The sequence below is a fragment of the Maylandia zebra genome, linkage group LG22 (assembly GCF_041146795.1).
Source record: "Maylandia zebra isolate NMK-2024a linkage group LG22, Mzebra_GT3a, whole genome shotgun sequence".
NCBI lineage: Eukaryota > Metazoa > Chordata > Actinopteri > Cichliformes > Cichlidae > Maylandia > Maylandia zebra.
This window is the reverse complement of record NC_135187.1, coordinates 27,030,727-27,049,123: the sequence shown is the minus strand read 5'-3', so window position 1 is coordinate 27,049,123 and position 18,397 is coordinate 27,030,727. Positions and strand designations below refer to the sequence as shown.

The 18,397-nt window shown below is 40.0% G+C and overlaps 1 protein-coding gene and 1 non-coding gene across 3 annotated transcripts; both read right to left on the bottom strand.

Moving 5' to 3' along the window:
- Positions 1-889: 889 nt before the first annotated feature.
- On the bottom strand, positions 890-17,478 carry gmeb1 (glucocorticoid modulatory element binding protein 1). 2 transcript variants are annotated; one of them, XM_004564404.6, is made up of 10 exons: positions 17,335-17,478; positions 13,557-13,756; positions 13,365-13,417; positions 12,211-12,326; positions 11,366-11,469; positions 8,385-8,533; positions 7,042-7,167; positions 6,769-6,906; positions 6,352-6,489; positions 890-3,422 (listed from the first exon to the last, which is right to left on the bottom strand). In XM_004564404.6, the coding sequence occupies exons 2-10, from the start codon at positions 13,694-13,696 to the stop codon at positions 2,566-2,568; spliced, it is 1,821 nt and encodes a 606-aa protein (XP_004564461.1). In that variant the 5' UTR covers positions 13,697-13,756; positions 17,335-17,478; the 3' UTR covers positions 890-2,565. The 2 variants fall into 2 exon arrangements, with proteins under 2 accessions (XP_004564461.1, XP_004564460.1); XM_004564403.5 differs by having other exon boundaries at positions 7,042-7,173; positions 17,335-17,474.
- A 236-nt stretch (positions 17,479-17,714) lies between these two features.
- Positions 17,715-17,847, bottom strand: LOC111500804 (U11 spliceosomal RNA). Its single transcript, XR_002721255.2, has one exon. It is a non-coding gene; the product is annotated as a U11 spliceosomal RNA (small nuclear RNA).
- Between the last annotated feature and the right edge of the window lie 550 nt (positions 17,848-18,397).

Here is an 18,397-nt window from a genome sequence, read left to right as displayed (position 1 = left end):
TGATGGTGTGAAATATATTGAATTACATCAGTTACATATTTGTTACAAATTCCTGTTCATGACTAAGAACACATAAATAAATTTTTACAAAATTCCAAGTCCGATATGTTCTGGCAGATTTTTCCTCCCCTGGTGTTATAGATATAGCTTGAAGCCACCTTGCCTGTAGGGCACACTGACTACCAGATGTCAAGTTCAAGGATTTATTCTCAGCTAAAGCTGTTAAGGCCGAGGTGATACCGACAACATGTCAGCCGTGGTAACCTCTCTTTTAACAACCTTTTATCGCCTCCAGAGACGTTAAGACATTTCAGACATGCAACTGATGCCTGCGCTCAGCCTGATTTCTTTGTCTTGTGCAAAACATGCAACGCAGTCTGTTGAACACTTCATGATTATTCCTTTTCCACACCACACAGTGTTTATACTGTTTCAGTGTCTCAGCCTTTTAGCATTAACCGGGCCCCCCAGCTGCTCGACAATCAAACCACTGATGCCTTTTCTCTTTTTGTACTCCACATATAATAAGTTCGTCTAGGTCTTTCTCAGCCTCGTGGTTGTGTATTTGTCTGTCTTTGTGCTCAACCAAAATCCTCACGCCTTCCCCTTATGTAGCCTGTCGGAGAGCGTTAAGGGCTACAAGAGCAGCGAAACGTAATAACCAGTGAAGCCCTGTGCCCTGTCAGCACGACTCATCCTCCAGAAGGCCTGCACATCAGTCCATAGCAGCCCAGATTAAGTCATGCTCCACAATAAGTCTGACACATGGAGTTGGAGATTATAGCAGCAGACCATTTCCACCATCTACTAATGCAGATCGTCTAAAGCCCGTAGTGGAGTGATCAAACAGCGCACTCTGGTGGTGAAATAAAAAAAAAAAAAATACTACTTATCTTTTTTTGGTTTGTTTTAATCTGATATTAAAACACATTACAAAGTCAGTATGCAAATACTCTTATCTTTTTAAATTAAATTATTGGAAAAAGCACAAGTCATGAACAGGTTTTTGTTGATGTGAGCTTTAACCAAGAGCTCAAATGAACCCATATCTGCTCCTTAAACTTCAGTTTTGAAAGCTAATAAATAAAATACTACTTGACAAGTGTAAAATACAGGCAAGTCTGACATTGAGTATATTATGTTCTTTTATATCCTCAGTTGAACAATCAGTCCAGTAGCTCACACTATCCAAGATACGGAAAAAAAGCAACAGGTGTTCACAATAAATGAAGAGTGGAGAAGATTTATCAGGCAGCATGAAACTGATGAGAATACAGTATGTGGATAAATGATACCGCTCCAGTAAGGAGTTCAGTCTGTTTCCTCTGAAGTGTTGAGAGCGAGAGCAGGCATCACTGCCAACATCCTCCTATAGTCCCACGAGGATGTCACAGTGCAAAAACAAAAACAGTTTGCAAAACTACCACGCAAAACAGAGTGCAATTCCTCCTAGCCTCAGGTAACACCAACACTGTTACTGGTAACGAGTCTGATGAACAGAAGGGACTTGCAGACTGCCGCTGCCCAATCTGACTGATCATCAGCACCTTTTCTAAAGCCGTCCATGTTGACTTTACTGTTACAGTGCTTTCTCCTGACCTCAGGTTGTTCGCAGAGGCTTGAAGTAAAATTATAGTTCATAAAGACATGATCCCATTTGTATACTTTTGGCCATTATTTTCCTTATTATTAGACCCCCAGGGACCATCAGTCCATCAGCAGAAAATTGAATAAATATATTTATAATTCAGGTCATTTTCAAGTAAAACATCCAAGTATTCTCTTATCTTATCTGTCAGGATTTGAAATATTTAACTTTTCTTTTTACTGAGGAAAAACAATGTTTGATGGATATTTTACTGTGCCTGTCTGGTTAATCGGGAAAAAAGAGACATGAAGACATTGTGTGAAACAGTTTGATGTGAACTGGACTGATGGTGTGGAACAGCTCATAAACAAAACATGTGCACCGATTTAAGATCAAAGTATGTGCTGTCCCAAACTCTATGTAGACATTGTAATCAAAGTAAAAGCGGGGATTTCGCACAGCATTTGCTTCACTTCAACATCATCTAACACATGCAGGCGTCATGTTTTGCTGTGTGTGTTAAGCTTCTAAATACATTTATCTTTAACTTCACAATTATCACATCAAAAATTTGTGGATTTTAAAGCGTACAAGTTTCTTTGAAGTCACAGTCCCAGTGTTCCCAGATTTCAGTAGCAGTTACTTTGGTGAGTACAGGGTTAAAATAAAAAAAAGAACAGAAATAATGGCCAAAACTATAAATTTTAGAGCCAAGTCATTATATGCTCGAACCTTCAACTGGAAAACAAACATAAGCATTTCATATATTGCAGATCCCTCTTTGCTTCAATAAAAATGAACAAGCTTAGCGGAGCATGTACAAAGACACAAAAAAGGAAAAATGGCTACCCTAAAGCTTGGTTTTAGTCCAAGGCAATTTGTGGATTTGGAAATCCTGTGTATTTACAGTTTGTCGAGTCCGTGATGGCTCAGTCCATGAGTTCATACCTGCTGTGCTGGATAAAGATGGTTGTGTCTTATTTGACCTTGTTTTCTTCCTGAGTGTTTTCTCCTATCACCACTATCTGTACGTGCGACAGGTGTCCGCTAGCATCCAGTTGCACCTCCTGAACCCTTTCAGTGTGTGCCTCCTGCAGCTGGTGCTGAGTCTCCTCCTCCGTCTCTGCCGACATGGTCATCTCCACCCCACTCTGGACCACCATGGTGGCCCCTTCTCTGCCTGACTCCCCGGTCAGCTGGAGCTCCATCACTCCCACTGCCTGCTCCACAGGAGTTGGATTGATCTCAATGACCGTGTGTTCCTGGCTGCCCTCCACTTCCCCCTGCATCACCTCCTGTTGCACTAGCATGGTGCCGTCTACCACTTGGCCTTCTATGGGCACCACCTCTGCACCGCTGGCCTGCTGGCTTAGCTGCACCAGCTCCATGGGGCTCATTACTGTGCCCAGTTGGCTGGAGTCCTGCAAAGCGGTGGTGCCAACCAGTGTCAAACCTGAGGACGGATGCAGGGTGATGGTTTCTGTCTTACCATCTCCAGCCACCATGTAGCGGGTGAAGACCTGCGAGCCGGCAGGGAGTAATGTGACTGTGTTGGAGGACTGGGACAGCGAGGCAATAGGTAGGCCTGCCACGGTGAATGGCTGCCCCACTGAGGACAGAGAGATGGGTGAAAGAACGGTGAACTGCTGAGGCTGCAGAGTGGCTTGCTGGTTTATAGGGGTGGTCAGGAGGGTGGTGGTGGAGGCAGGTCTCTGGAGTCGAGGCCGCTTGGTCGGGCGTTTAGTGGGAGTTTTGTTTTTGGCAGGCTGGGGGCAGGTGAGAAGAGCTCGTACTTGCTGCTGCTTCTTCTGTTCTTCCAGCTGCACCTCCAGGTCTGCAGAGACATGACAGGACTGACAGTGAGGGCTGAGTCAACCACAAGAATGCATTCATTTTCAGCCGGGCAGATTTTTACAAGATTACAACGTGCACGTTCTTATATTGATCTCTAATATCAATATTCGTCAGACAGGCTAGGCATGTATAATCCAGCAAATGTCAAATCTAATTTCACAACAAAAACCCTAACTCAATAAAAACGTCATTCTTCATTTTAAGTATTCAAAAACAGTTTTGAGTAACATGATAGATGTGAGTGAAATAAAAATATATTCACACGGAAATTTTGACTGTTATGAGTCAAAAGTCATGAACTATCTGTTAGGATTCTGAATTGATTTACGACGTTACGCACCAGAGCTGTTATTTGTTAACTTTGACTGGCAACAGAAAGTATTTAGTGTGAACTTTGTCACATTGGGTGACACAGTGGTGTAGTGGTTAACACTGTTGCCTCACAGCATGAAGGTACTGGGTTCTAATCCACCAGCTAGTCGTGGACTTTCTGTGTGGATGTTCCCTCCATGTCTGCTGGGACTTTGGCTTCCTCACACAGTCCAAAGAGAACATATGGAGTTGGGTTACCTGGTGATTCTAAAGTGACTAATATTAACCAGATATCCAAACCTCTTATGTGTTCTCTGGATCCTTTATAAAAACTGTGTCTGCGTCTTTCTGCATTCACGTAATTATTATTTTTTCCTTATTTTCTATGTAGCCAGTTAACTCTCCATCAGTGTTCAGCATAAAAGCAAAGCTTCCATTTGCTTCCCTCTGGGTTCAAGGAGCGCCAACCGAGACCATCACTGTCTTGGTTCAGGCAAATGATAAATCTAATTTAATTTCTATACAGCGATGATCCTACCTTGTTTGTAAAAAAAAAAAAAAAAAAAAAAAAAATACTAAAACAAATACCCCTAAATTCTCCGTAAACTTGGTCCATAATTGACAAATAAAAAATGACTTGGAGGGAGGTTGGACACAGAGGTAAATAAATAAAAAAATAAGAACCCAAAAATGATATCCAGTCATGGAGGAAGCAAGACTGTACACCATCTGGGAAAATGATCTTGACTGTTATTACCTCGGATGGGAGCAGTGGGAGTCATCACTCTTTTTCATTATCAATATAGTCAGACTCAAAGCACAGCTGCTGTCACTGACCTGTGTCACTGCTCATTTTATCAGAAAAATGTGTAAAGAGAACAGTTATAGTGTGACTGTGGCTGCATTTTATTTTTTAAAATGATATAGTGATAATAATGATGATCTGCAGCACACAACCTTTTAATTATTGCTGGGTAATGGTGTAGTGCAGCGGTCTCCAACCTTTTTTGGGCCACGGACCGGTTTATGCCCGACAATATTTTCACGGACCGGCCTTTAAGGTGTCGCGGAAAAATACAACAAAATAAAACTAGTACCGGTACTGAAAAATAGAAGAGTTGTTCATAACACACGTGAAAAGACCCAGGAAAACCGAGTTAACGATAAAAAGGATAATAAAATAACGCTGAAAACCGATAAAAACCCTGAAAACCATACATTTCACACCTGAGCATCAACTCTCGCGGCCCGGCACCAAACGACTCACGGGCCCGGGGGTTGGGGACCGCTGGTGTAGTGCATTTGGGAGCAAAAGCCTCACAATCAGGAACTGAAAGATTGCAAATTAGAACAACTGTCTGAAGAATTTTGCTTAATCAAAGAGTGGAACTCAAGATGGACTGAAACCAAATTTTGATTCTCTATTTTTGTCTTTTTCTTTTAAACCTCATGTCTCTCACCAATAACAAACAAAAGTAACTTGTTTTCCCACATATATGTAACAATAAAGCCATTGACTTTTGGCTTTTTGCCTTTTTGAGGAGTAGACAGGAAAAATGGGGAGCGTGCGCATGGGGAGACATGCAGCAAGGGGCTGCAGGTTGGACTCAAACCCAAGCTGCTAGATTTGATGCATGAAACATGCCTAAACAACTATTTACTATGAGTGGCATTATCTTGACCTTCAATAGCACTGTCAGGAGCCTTGGAGTCATCTTTGATTGGGTTTTTCTTTAACTGACACATTAAACAGACATCTAGGATTACCTTCACTTATCTCTGCACTATGACAACATCCTGACTCAGAGGGATGCTAGTTCATGCATTTGTTACATAGAGGTTGGACTAGTGTAACTACTGATTATCAGGGTCCTCTAAAAGGTCCCTGAAAAGGCTACAATTCATCCAGGACACCAGCACAAGTGTACCATATGACCACATGTCTTCCAACCAGAAATTACTTCAAGATCATTCTCATTGGCATGTGCAAAGTCCTAAAAGATTGTCCTTAAATATCCCGAAGACCTCACAGTACCAATTTATCCCAGTACAACACTTACACTTCCTAATTTCCAAAAGTAGAATGAAAGGCAGAGCCTTCAGCTGTTAAGCCCCTCCCTGTGGAACCAGCTGCCAGTTTGGATTCAGGAGACAAATTCAATCTTTCGATGGTTTTGAATTTAGCCTCAAACCTCAACTGTCACTTAACCATCACTTAGTTATGCTACTTTGGGCTCAGGCTGCTAGGGGATTTCCTAGGATCCGCTAAGCATGTCTTCTATAAGCTATTCAGGGTCACTCTCTGTGCTCTTTCTTTTTTTTTGCCTTCTTCCTCTCCTCAATCCCCATCAGCAGAAGGCTGCCCCTCCTTTCCTGTTAAAAGAGAAATCTTCCTTCCCACTCTTGCAAAAGTGCTTGCTAACTGAGACTCACATGATTACTGCAGTTTAATTCAATTTCCCTTTACTTTATTACGTAAAGCCATGATTGTTTTTAACAATTGGCTCTATAAAAATGATTTAAATAAAATTCGTATGAATTTAGCGGCTCTATGTGGCAGCTCCTGAAGTAGAGCCTTGTTTGTGTTCTGTACTCACTGGTGAGCATGCTGAGCACCTGCTCCTGACTGGGATCCGTCTGCTGCTTTCTCCTCTCCACAATCTTCTTGACCACATCGAGCAGATCGAAGACCTGGGCGAGGTTACTGAGCACGGCCACCTCTACCAGACAGGAATCTGGGATCAGTGCAGCAAGCAATCAAAAAAAATTACTTGGTCAGTCAGAAAGGAGGAACAGATTCAGCTGTTTGCACAGTAAATCAGTGTGGTATTACTCTAAAAGAAGCTTTTCTAAAAAGCTTTCTGCTGTTGGACAGTCATTTTCAGTTTCCAACAGCAGCTGAATTTGCTCTTTCTTTCCATGCATTTCTTATTCACATAGGTCAGAGTGTGTCCCACACAACGCCTCTGTTTTGGCGATGCAGTTTCCCAGTGCATGTTGGCGTCGTTCTGCACCTGTGTCCTGTAGGCTGGCCGGATCCATGCGCTGCTGCACGCTGTTTAACAGCTCCACAAGCTCCGTGTTGATGTTGGTCACCACTTCACCCAACAAACCCACATCTGCAATGCCCTTCCAAAAGTTCAGTGTGTCCTCTGCGGACAAACAGACAACACAGAGCAATCTTACTCACACACAGTGTTACATATATCCATGCTGTTGGAGATGATTTCCATCTCCGTGCTGTTATTATACTCTTAATCTGTGTTTGGATGTGTGCTCAGTGTTACCAGAGATCTCAGCTGATCCCTTTTTGTCTGCAGACTCCGATGAACTTGAGCTCCAGTCCAACTTCCCGCTCAGGACCTTTGCTCGGTCTTCTGCAGCTGCCCCACCATTACCCAGGATCACCTGACCTGTAACTTGTACAAGACAACAGACATGACTGAGGAGAAGAATTTTAAATGCAATTCTGGATTTAAGAGGGAGCCAAACTTCAGTGTCACATTCCCCCACCACACTTCTTTATCTTTAGTGATCTTTTTTTTGTTGTTGTTAATTTTACCTTATATCCTGCTGGGCAGCTTTCATCATGTCTCACAGTTAATTAGCAGTTTTCTGTATCATATCATTTCTCTGTGTGGGCTGAATAATTATCACCTAAAGCATTAAATGATATGCAGTGTATTAAACACCCAGCAGTAGTTTGCAGGAAATTATAAAAACTTAGAAGATCAAGCCAAACTAAATAAGCAATTTGTCTGCAGACAGACAGATTTTCTTTTTTTAATTATTCTTTCATTCAGCTGCGCTGTCACTGTAAAACATGTCAGTGTTGGATGAAAGCAGGTGAAAATATTGCTTTTCTTCACCACTAAGCTTGTTGAACAGGTGGTTTGATAATACTGCTGTTGGCTCTGTAGCCATGAAGGTAACAGCAATGAGCCCCGTTGCTATCAACTCTAGAAGGACGCTATCGTTTTCTCCAGCTGGGTTCAATGTCTCGATTTTGTGCTGTTTGTGTCAGACAGAGAGGAGAGGCTGCGCTGTAAATTACACCACTAATGACAATGTCATCTTCACTGTTGTTGTGTTATCAGATTTTTGTTTAGAAAAGCAGAAGCAGCTTTTGTTGACTCTTATAATAGTTTACATGAGCACAGGTGCACCTAAACACATTGTGCAGTTTGCACACATTTATTTTCAGTCTAGAGAAACGCTTGTATTGTGGAGAGCTCCACCACCAGCATCATCCTCCTGCTTTGTTTTCCATGACACTAAAAAACCTCCACATTCTTTCAGCAAGCTCATATGTTTCTTTTCTGTAAAAACGCAGACCGCATAAAAGACTTTTAAATAAGGGTTTAGAAGTAAACTTGTAACTGTGCCTAGTAGAAACAGTCAGTGGCCCTTATGTTAAACCTATCTTTTGACTGAAAAACACAACAAATATAACAAAATACTCAGTTATGGACTATAACATCACTGCTGTTTAAATGAGCAAATCTGGACTCACTGCACCTTCTAGTCAGTTCAATTCAAATGTATTTATACAGCATGAAATCACAACAACAGTTGCCTCAAGGCGCTTTATATTGTAAGGCACAATAATACACTATATTCAGATTTTTACCTTGAGAGGATGTAGGTGTGGTAAGTCCGGTGCCATCAGGAGGGAAGCGTGTGTTGTTTATTAAAAGGTCAAACTTGGTGCTGCGACATGTGTTAGTGCACAGAGTGCTGTGCTGGTAGAAGTCCAGCTGACCGGAATCCATCATTTTTCTGGAGAACAGAAATGAGGAAATATATAAAAAAGGGGAAAACATGTTTGTTTGACCAGAGATGCTATCATCGTTGTCAAAAACATTTGCATCTTTTAGAAGTGAAGATCCAGTGCAGTGCCTTTCTTTCAGTACACTTATTCTGTTTGGAACTAATAACCACAGGAGCAACTGTGTAAAGTGCAACAACTAAGTCGTGTCTGAGAGTTGCCCACACAGATATCCTGGAGAGAATATTAGAAGAGGTTTACATAAAATGTGCAACAGACTTAAGCAGTGCGTCTGCAATACATGCAATATCTGTATGCATTTAAATCAAGTTTTGCTTACAGCAGTCCTTTCCATACTGGCAGGGCAAAATCCACAGTTGGTGTTCTGTGCAAACCTGTATTCTAGAGTTACTGTGCAGCTGATAGAAGCTTTAGAAGGTGCATGTTTTAAAGCTGCTGCTTTTTAGTGTGACAGTCTCTCTGTCTTTGTGTATCTCTCAAAAGTATTTCCTGGTTGAACGACAACAGTTCAAAAAAAAAAAAAAAAAAAAGGGAGTTTTATGCCCACTGCTTTAAGACACTTCATAAAATGTGTCCCAACTATTTTGTCTCATGCCAAGAACATGAGACAAGAACATGAGACAAGAACATGAAAAATGTTGGTCTTGGTTTAAGTGTGTGCATATTCCTGCATTTATTTCCACTTTCTTATTTTAACATTGCTGCAGGGCTATTCCACATGTTAATTTAATGCTGTGTTTTAGTGCTGATTGTTGCCAGTTTTGCTGGACTGCATTATTTCACTGATCTACAGCCAAAACAGTTGTAAAACAACAAGCACTGCGAGAGCACAACCCTCTACCAAGGCAGCTCACTCTCTGTATTTACTTAATATAATGAAATCTTATTTTGGTATTATTTCGAATGTGTAGCTTTCATTTCATTGTTTAGTAAATTTATTTAAATGTTCAATAAAAAAACCCAAATAAAAAAAAAAGGTTTTGATCACAAGTTTATCCTCCCCCCCCCAAAAAAAACAAACAAAACAAAACAATACTCAACAAGGAATATTATACACATCTTTTATATTTCAGTGGTTATCTAACCTGTTACTGTAATGTTATAATAAAATAATGTGTTTTATATCATATATTTATATTTCCTATATACATACATCTTGTCAGTACACACAGTGGCAGTAAGAATGAGTTTAAATAGCTCTATGTAGTGTAACTATCACTTTGACCTTCAGATTAACATTTTGCTCTTGAACCAGAGGCGAAAGGTCAAATGTAAAATCATATTTTAAATCCTTATAAATGACATATTTACTGTCATATACACTTCAGCGTCTGGCACGTGTTACTTTAGCCTAAGCTGTTGTTGTGATGAAGGTAGAAACATTTATCTGGATTGTTTCTGCTCTCCTCCGGTACATGAGGAAAAATATCTTCACTCCTAAATGTTTAAGACGTTCTTCAGAGTTAGCCTTCTCACATGCAGCAAATAATGTACAGCTTTAGCTTTGGACATCTGCCATTTCTGGAACCAAGGTTGAGACAAATAGTTCGTTTGGATCAGAAAACAACAGGTCCCCTGAAATGTGTACAGGGCTTAAAGTAAGGGTAATTTCTTTATGGATGTCTATTTTGGGATTATTTTTAGTAAACAATTTATTATTAACTATATTATAGAAGCTATATTACTTCTCAAACACTTCAAACCTAGAAAAAAAAAAAAAAGAATGTGTTGGCTCACAGCTTTCTTGCTTTTGAGACTTAGGATCACCCAGTGCTACTACCTTCTGGCTCTGACTGCCTGCAGTGCGTCCACATGACAGGAGATGCTGTGCCATTGCCAGTAACCATATAAGAGTCACTGGTCAGAAGGAGACACTGTTGCATCTATGTAAAGATGCAGTTTTTTTTTTTTTGGATAGTCAAAATCCTCTGCTTCTCCTGTGCTTTTAATTAGAGGCGCATATACAGATGTTCTACCCAGTAAAGAGAATCTTAACCCTGCACATTGTTGGTGACAGACTAGTAACCTTTAGACTGCAAGAGAGATTGAAAATAGCTGTGACACAATTCATCAATTTGAAATAGAAAACTCAATGTGAAAAAACCCCACTTTGCTCATTCTTTCACTGCTAGAAACCAACAACTAATTTTATCCAAGTCCAGACACAAATGTCAAAGGCATGAAAATGATTCAATATCTGTCAAATTGAGTTGATCACTACACAAGATGTAAAGCATAGATGAAATATTGTTGTCAAATGATGTCAAATAAATCCAAGAAACTGAAAAGTGTGTATAATAACGCAAACTGTATTATTTGCAGTGCAGTCTTCCAAAAGCCATGTGATCACTGAAGCAATATACGGCTAAGTCACAGCACACACAGAGGGTTTTTTACATTAATAAAATAAGTCTACTTTACTCATCCAAACGGTAGTGTATCCCTGAAACTAAATAATTATCCATGAATTTATCTGCAAGACACAATGATCACAGTCAGGTTTTCCACTACAGGCAACATACATTTCATTGTAATACTGATTAGCGCAGCTTAAACGTGATATAGAAAAATCTATTTCGACCAGTCAAAGAGACAGGAAGGCCCGTGGTTTATCGTTATCATCTCACTCACACTCAGAAGTGAGGCAACAGTGGCTTGTTAGTTTCCTGTCACAGAGCCACAGAAGAACATTTGAATATTTATTCTAGATGGATGAGTCACATCTCAGCTCATTACCATGTGGTGCAGCGCAACCAACCAGCACTTGCTCATCTAAGGGCCATAGAATGTCAGTGTTCTGTCTCAAAAATAAATCCCCTCACCTCAGCATGACTCCCCCCATCCTGATGGCTCTCTTCCAGTCTTTCAGAGTAGCTTTTCCAGAAATGTGCACAAACTGCTTGGGACTGATCAACTGGTCTTCATACTAGTGGAGAGATTGCCAGTTTAGTAAATATGTTCAATAAGTGCAATGATGAAACAACAGAAATAACTAAAAGCAACACATTACAGTATCATATGTCTTGTCTTTGGCCTTTAATATGAAAATGTAATAGATATGCTGTGGTTCTAGAATCATGGTAGACTTCTAACCATGAGCAATTGTAGCAGGTGGAATAGCGAAATATTTTTTTACTGTGTTATATCAGGAGAAAAAAATATAAAATATGCATAAGTTTTCTCAACTTTAAATAATAATTTTCATGTGATGTACTGAATTCTGTTTTTTCAGTGCTACACTTCCTATTTAATGGAAGTGTATGCTCGATGCTCACAAGACAACAAAGAATTTCATGTGGATCAGAAGATTGAATGGACTTAGTAGTTCATTACAAATACAGTCTGACCTATGTAATTCAACTCATAACACTGCGATCAAAAAATGAGCATTGTTGTGAAAGCATGAACGAGAACATTTATCTCATAACTGCTCGGTCGTTTCATCCATGTCTGCTTGGAGCATGGTTATTTGAAACCTGCTACTTGCAGTGAGAAGAAATGAACTGGATGACTCTGTAGATATAGTGGGACACTTGTCAGTGCTACATGTTTATTTCCTGCTCAGAGTCTATTGAATGACCTAGTTGTCACGTTGCTATATTTGGCAATGTTTTAATGACTTGTCATTTTACTCCATGTGAGCCAAAAGAAAAAAAGGGATACTAACCTTCACACATTTCACATTGATTCCTGGGCACACAAACTTTTTCACTAGCAACACAGCTTTACAGTCACCACACGTTATAGGGCAGCCAATTTCAACATCGTCTCCCTCAGTTTGCTCTACAGGGAATAAATGTATGCAACATTTACCAACAAGCTTTATGTAATGCAATCTGCAAAACTCATGGATCGTTACATCCCTCAAGTTGTCTGAATCATTGTGACAACTAGGGCTGGGACATATCATACCGTTCACGGTAACACCGGTATAATGTTGGGCAACGATAAGAAAATGAAATATCGCAATAGAATATGGGTAAAACGCGCATGTGCAGTGATTTTGTTTTCATACGCACATGGAGGAAAAAGCAGAATGAGGAGGGCGAAAGCGGATCGTTGAAGGAAATGAACCAGAATTTGTTTGTAAAAATGCTGCAACTTCAGTGGTGTGGAACAGGTTTAGCTTTCGTCCGTCAGATACACAACAAAGCACTATTTTTGGTACAGCATGCTAGCGGGCCATCATTATTACCGTGTTTGTTGGAAAATACGGTACACTTGAAATCAATCCTTTGATTTTTCTGAAAATCGACAGTTCCCCTTATAATCCCGTGTGCCTTATGTATGAATTCTGGTTGTTTACCGACCTCGAAACGATTTTATGTCGTACACGGCGCTCGAAAATCTGTCAAATGTTTTAGTACGACTTTGCTAAGCTACGAACCCGCACCGCTTGATGGATTGTCGGAGCATTACACCTATTGTAGGCAGGCGCCTCGCGGAGTGATACGTACTGTGCTTCAACATAATATTACCGTATTGTGTGTGTATAACCTCTTTTTAAGTGTTGTGGATATTATACATGGTTATGCTGAGGATATGTCGGCCAATTTCCACTGGAAATGTCTTTTGGTTAAACTGTCAGCAAGGAATTTGCACTGTTACGTCTTTATATAACTTTAATGCACATAAAAACAGCTGCTTGTTTATGTGAAAATACAGTGATGTTTTTTTTTGCACTAATAAAGTTGTGGAGTTGTAAAGTATTTTGTCTAGTGTCAATTATATCGTCAGTTATATCGTTATCGCAAATTTTCAAATGTATATTGTGATAAATATTTTTGGTCACATCTCCCTGCTCTAGTGACAACCACTTACCTGAATGAGATTCAACAGCCATGACAGCCGCATCTGTTTCAGCAGACTCGTCTCTGAAAGGATAGATAGTTGGGACATTTTCTCCTGGTACAGCAGAGTAAGCATGGGAAATGACTGACCATCTGGAATCTCTGTAGCTCTGATTGTGGTGTTATACAACTTTGAAGTGAATTGTAGTTTCTCAGTACATACCCAGTGGTGATTGGCTGGAGCTGGAGGATGACCTGAGTCTTATTAGGGTCATCGGGGTCACCTTCACCACTGTCGTCCTTTACCATCACCACTTCCCCCATAGGTACAGTGACCTCATCAGTGGTCGCCATCACACTCATTGAAGTAGACTAGAGGGAGGGGGCCACTTCTGTGCAACAGCTACCTAGGGGTTTGTTCATCTGAAAAGCCATAAATATATTAAAAAGAAAGGCAGATGATGGTTATAAAAGGCTGTACATTTTTCTGATTGTTTGCATTTCAGTTCAAACTGAAATTAAGAAAAAAATGCTTCACCTACAAATAGCTGAATATCTGAGCCCTTAACTCATCTTTAAAAGCCCACCATAGGTATTATTAGTTAACTTCTGCTAGCTAACATTGGGTGAGCTAACTGACTTGTATAACATTATAAGAAAGAGACATGACACTCCAAAAATACTAAGATGCAATTTATAGCAGAATTCCAAAAAAAGCTCAAAGAGGGTGGGAGCAAAATAACCTCAAGGGGATAAAAATATTTTAAAGCTTTTTTTGAGCTAAAGTCAGAAAACTTTGATAACCCATCTTGAAGTATCTCTAGGCATCCCAAGATGACTGATGAGTTAGCGAACTTTGTCCTCAAAGGACAAAGAAAAAGCCTGAATATTTAGTGAGCCTCTGCACTGATTACATTCAATTCATTGAGGCGTTCCAGCTGAGATAAGAATGTAAGTGCACACGTGCCTACAAATAAAGACTAGTTATGTGACATTTATTGGCATCAGCTGGATTTACTCAGATTTAGTCAGCTGTATTGGCTAAAACAGCAGAAGTTGTACCTGAAGATTTGGACTACCTTTATTTATTTTGACAGGAACTGTGGGGCCTTCATTGTTCTTTCCATAAAACTTTACCACTGTGCTTGGAGAACAGGAAACGCCTGATGAAGTTTGACCCAACTAAAAAGATTTTCTTAGTTACTACAATCGACTTCTTTACTGTGGCTGACTACTGTGTAAGGCCAGATCCTAATAAGCTTTTGTCAGTCATCACTTTCAGCTGTGTTTTTGTATTGTAGTGGCTTAGATAAAAGAAATCCTGGTAAGTTTCAAATATTTATTAGAGATGGACTGATCCGATATTACGTATCGGTCCGATACTGACCTAAATTACTGGATCGGATATCGGAGAGAAATAAAAAATGTAATCCGATCCACTCAAAAGCACCTCACAAAACCTGCGACATAGCGTAACCCAGCTCATAACCTTAGCACGTCGGAGGAGTATGCGTTGTGATAGAGCGGCATTGGCATGCGAGACCTGTCGGTGGTCTGGCTGAGGATTTGGAGCCTCGCTACCAAACCAGAATTTAATCTCCGAGAAAGTTATCCCAGATGAGTAAAGCATGTGTGTAAGTTCATCTCTGAATGTTTGTGAAGCATTCCCAGCGAATGCTGGGAGCGACTGCCTCTCATTCTCTCCCTCTCCTGCTGCTACTTCAATCATGAAACTGATCAATGATCAGCTGATCGGCTTTTCTGTCGCGAGTCCGTCTCTCTTGTTAGTGTATCGCCCACTTTGCGCCACAAAGACAAGCTGTTGTTAGAATTTATTTAATATTACTTTCTACACCAGGATCCTTTTCTACGTAGCTGACGGCTGGTAACTGTGCAGGGGCGGGTCTAGCAAAGTTTTGCCAGGGGGGCCAGGTAGGGCATTAACAGGGAAAAGGAGGGCACAAAGACATACTTTTCTTTCTTATTGTCATGTCTAGCTTTTAATAAATAATTATCTGAATCTTACAACCAAAGTTTTCATCTGATGTAAAATGTATAGAAATCCATTATTAACTATAAAGTCAAATTTATAACCTACTAAGCTATAGTACTTTTTCCTTTGGGAAGGTACCATCTGTGCAGTCTGCAATTCTGCTGAAGGAGGATGTTGAATCTATTTAATTATTATAGAAAAATTATTGATTTCTGTGCGTTTTCTTTTACATGTGCATTAAATTAGAGTTGATTATATCAATTAAGCATTATAGGGCAGAGGGTGGGGGGTGGTTCCCTATTTTTTTTTTCCTTTTTTGTTCGGAGTTGGCAACCTTATTAGTTAGGTTGCTTAATATTTCCACTAAGTACTCTTTAAAATACCAGAATAGGGAGGATGGTGTGGGTTTAAGTTTATTAGATTGATCAGTATTGCTGATCTATGACATATTTGGGGTACAGTGTATTTTTTGCATACAGGTATAACAGAATAGCTTTAGTTTTGTTTTGTTTTTTTAAACTTGAGTATGAACTTATACAAAATGCAACAAGATATTTAAAAAAAACATTTTATTGATTATAAAATATGCTATATCGGATTTATATCGGGATCGCAGATATCCAAATTTAGGGTATAGTATCGGACATAAAAAAAAAGTGGTATCGTGCCATCTCTAATATTTCTGCAGCTATATACAAGCTGATTAAAAAATAAACAACAAAAACAACCTAACACTATTTGTTTCACCCTGTATATATTATCCAGACAATTGTAGCCTGCTTCAAAATCTGACAATTGTGCCCCAAGGAATACTCATAAGATGAGTAATGTGAAATTTTCAAATCCTGTTATTATTATTATTAATAACTCTTTGTTTAAATGTAAATATTTGATGCAATTTAAAAACTAAATTACACAAAACTACTCGTGTCCTTTTACTTCATTGTTAGTGACTTCTTAGAGACCACTGCTTGAAGGAGAGCTCCTAGCTTCATGGCCCACTCTTTGCGAAACTCTGCTATTGACATTAGTTGAACTCATGTTACTTTAAATTGGATTGGAAAAATATCTGCCAAGATTAAAATATAAATCTTATTTCAATGTTGAGGTGCTGTTTCCAAGTAAGGTGAGCTTAGCTAATTCAAACCAAAGAATGCCGCGTTTTGTAAATGGCCTGACTGGTCCACTTGTTTGAGACTAATATTAACTGGATTAATATAAGTCATTTTTACGTAACGGTTTGCTAGTGTGCACGTAAGGGTTACACGCGAGATTATATAGGCTAGTAAATTTTCAGAAGCTGTGTTTTGCCGAAATGTGAAACCACGATAGCCAGAAAAGCAAGCTTTTATTTTTTTTAACGGATACATTTTCTTAGTAGAATACAGCAAGAGTGGGTTTTTCCCACGCGCATTAGGCATTAGAAACCGCAGTTTTACGTGTTTTGGGGGCTACTAACCAACAAGTGGCTACAAAACCATTCGCAGCTCAATTAAAACTACACCTTTACGTTTTGCTGCAGATAAATTACTTTTACTAAGTTGGCTTGGTTATCGCTACCGCTGTAGCCAGCTGACTACTTTTCGCTGTCGGAGCTCCTCAGACCAGGCTCGACGGTAGCCATTACTGCTAACACAAGGGCGTAACTTGATGTGTGGGAATCCAAACAATAGCGTGAACTCCACTGCCCGAGACGGGTAAAGCTTTGCATTTACAGTGTGACGGCTACGTGCCGCTTGTCTATGAACCGTACGTCCCTTCGTAACTCTGCATTTTAACTCTCCGCTCCCCCTCAAAATGACGTCTCCCTGTGCGGCGGCACGTACAGCAAACAACGGCACGGCGACGGCGTTGCCCCTCCATTCAGTTCGAGCCTGGCTGACTGAACCCCCTCCGCAATGTACCCAAACCACCCCGCTAAAACTACAGCTTGTGTGGCGAGAGCGGTCGCTATTTTACAGTTGTGTATATTTAAAAACACACAGTAAAAAAAATAGCTCGTTCTTACCGTTTTAAGAAGCCAAACGCATCCCTAGATAGAGGAGAGCTGCGGAGCATGCGCACTCAGTAGCTATAGTTCGACTTCCTGCTGAACAGCGCTCGCCCTGTTTTCACTCTCGTGTAAACCGCAGGTTTTTAACCACCACTGTGACTCCTTATTAGCGAACCTATATATGCAGGCGAGAATAAGTGGGTATTACCTTGATATATGTTTTATCTGGTCATATCTCAAAGAATTGTATGTTAATTTATGACAGTGTGTACTCTACATAGATCATTTTGGTACTATTATACTTTCATTAAACTTAAGAAGACAAATGCTTATTTCTGCAACGCAGGAGTTACGTGTATTCCGACATGGCTGGTCTTTTTGTTGACAATAGAAATTAGGGCGCCAAGATATGTGATCATCGGCAGCCCAAGAAGTAAAAATTATGCTTCCGAAATCTCTTGATGGCGATTCCGCAAGAGAAGTAGAGACCCCACCTCTCCTGTGCCAAGCATGGCAGAAGCCCTTTTTACCATGTACGCCGGACATCCTGCAACCTGACCAGAGGTAACCTGTTCTTCACTCAGGGTTCATGATGTATAAACCTCAAGTCGGCACAGAAAAGTTTCACAATATTTTGTATAACTAAATACGGCAAATCAACCCTTTATCTTTCATTTATATATTTATATAGTCAACGGGAATAAAAACTTGACCGTATTTGGCTATTTAGTTTTGGACACCGAAAAGCATGATGGGTAAAGAGGGCGGGGCAATTGACATTGAATGCTGCCATTGGATGCTACATGCACTCGAATTAATGTTGCATTCAGGCAATGTGGGAAAGTCGATTACATGGTTACAATCGTAATCGTGAGATTCTGTGAGATTCTTTAAGAGCGATTACAGAATCTTGATAGTTTTTCGACCTCTCCCTGAGCCTTACATAGATTACCGAATTTAATTGAAAAATAAAACTTTGTTATATTTAATTTTATTATATACTGTTTACGCTGAATTAAAAGTGAATTACACATCAATAGAAAGATCATAATACTGTGGTGTGTGTGTGTGGTGTTCG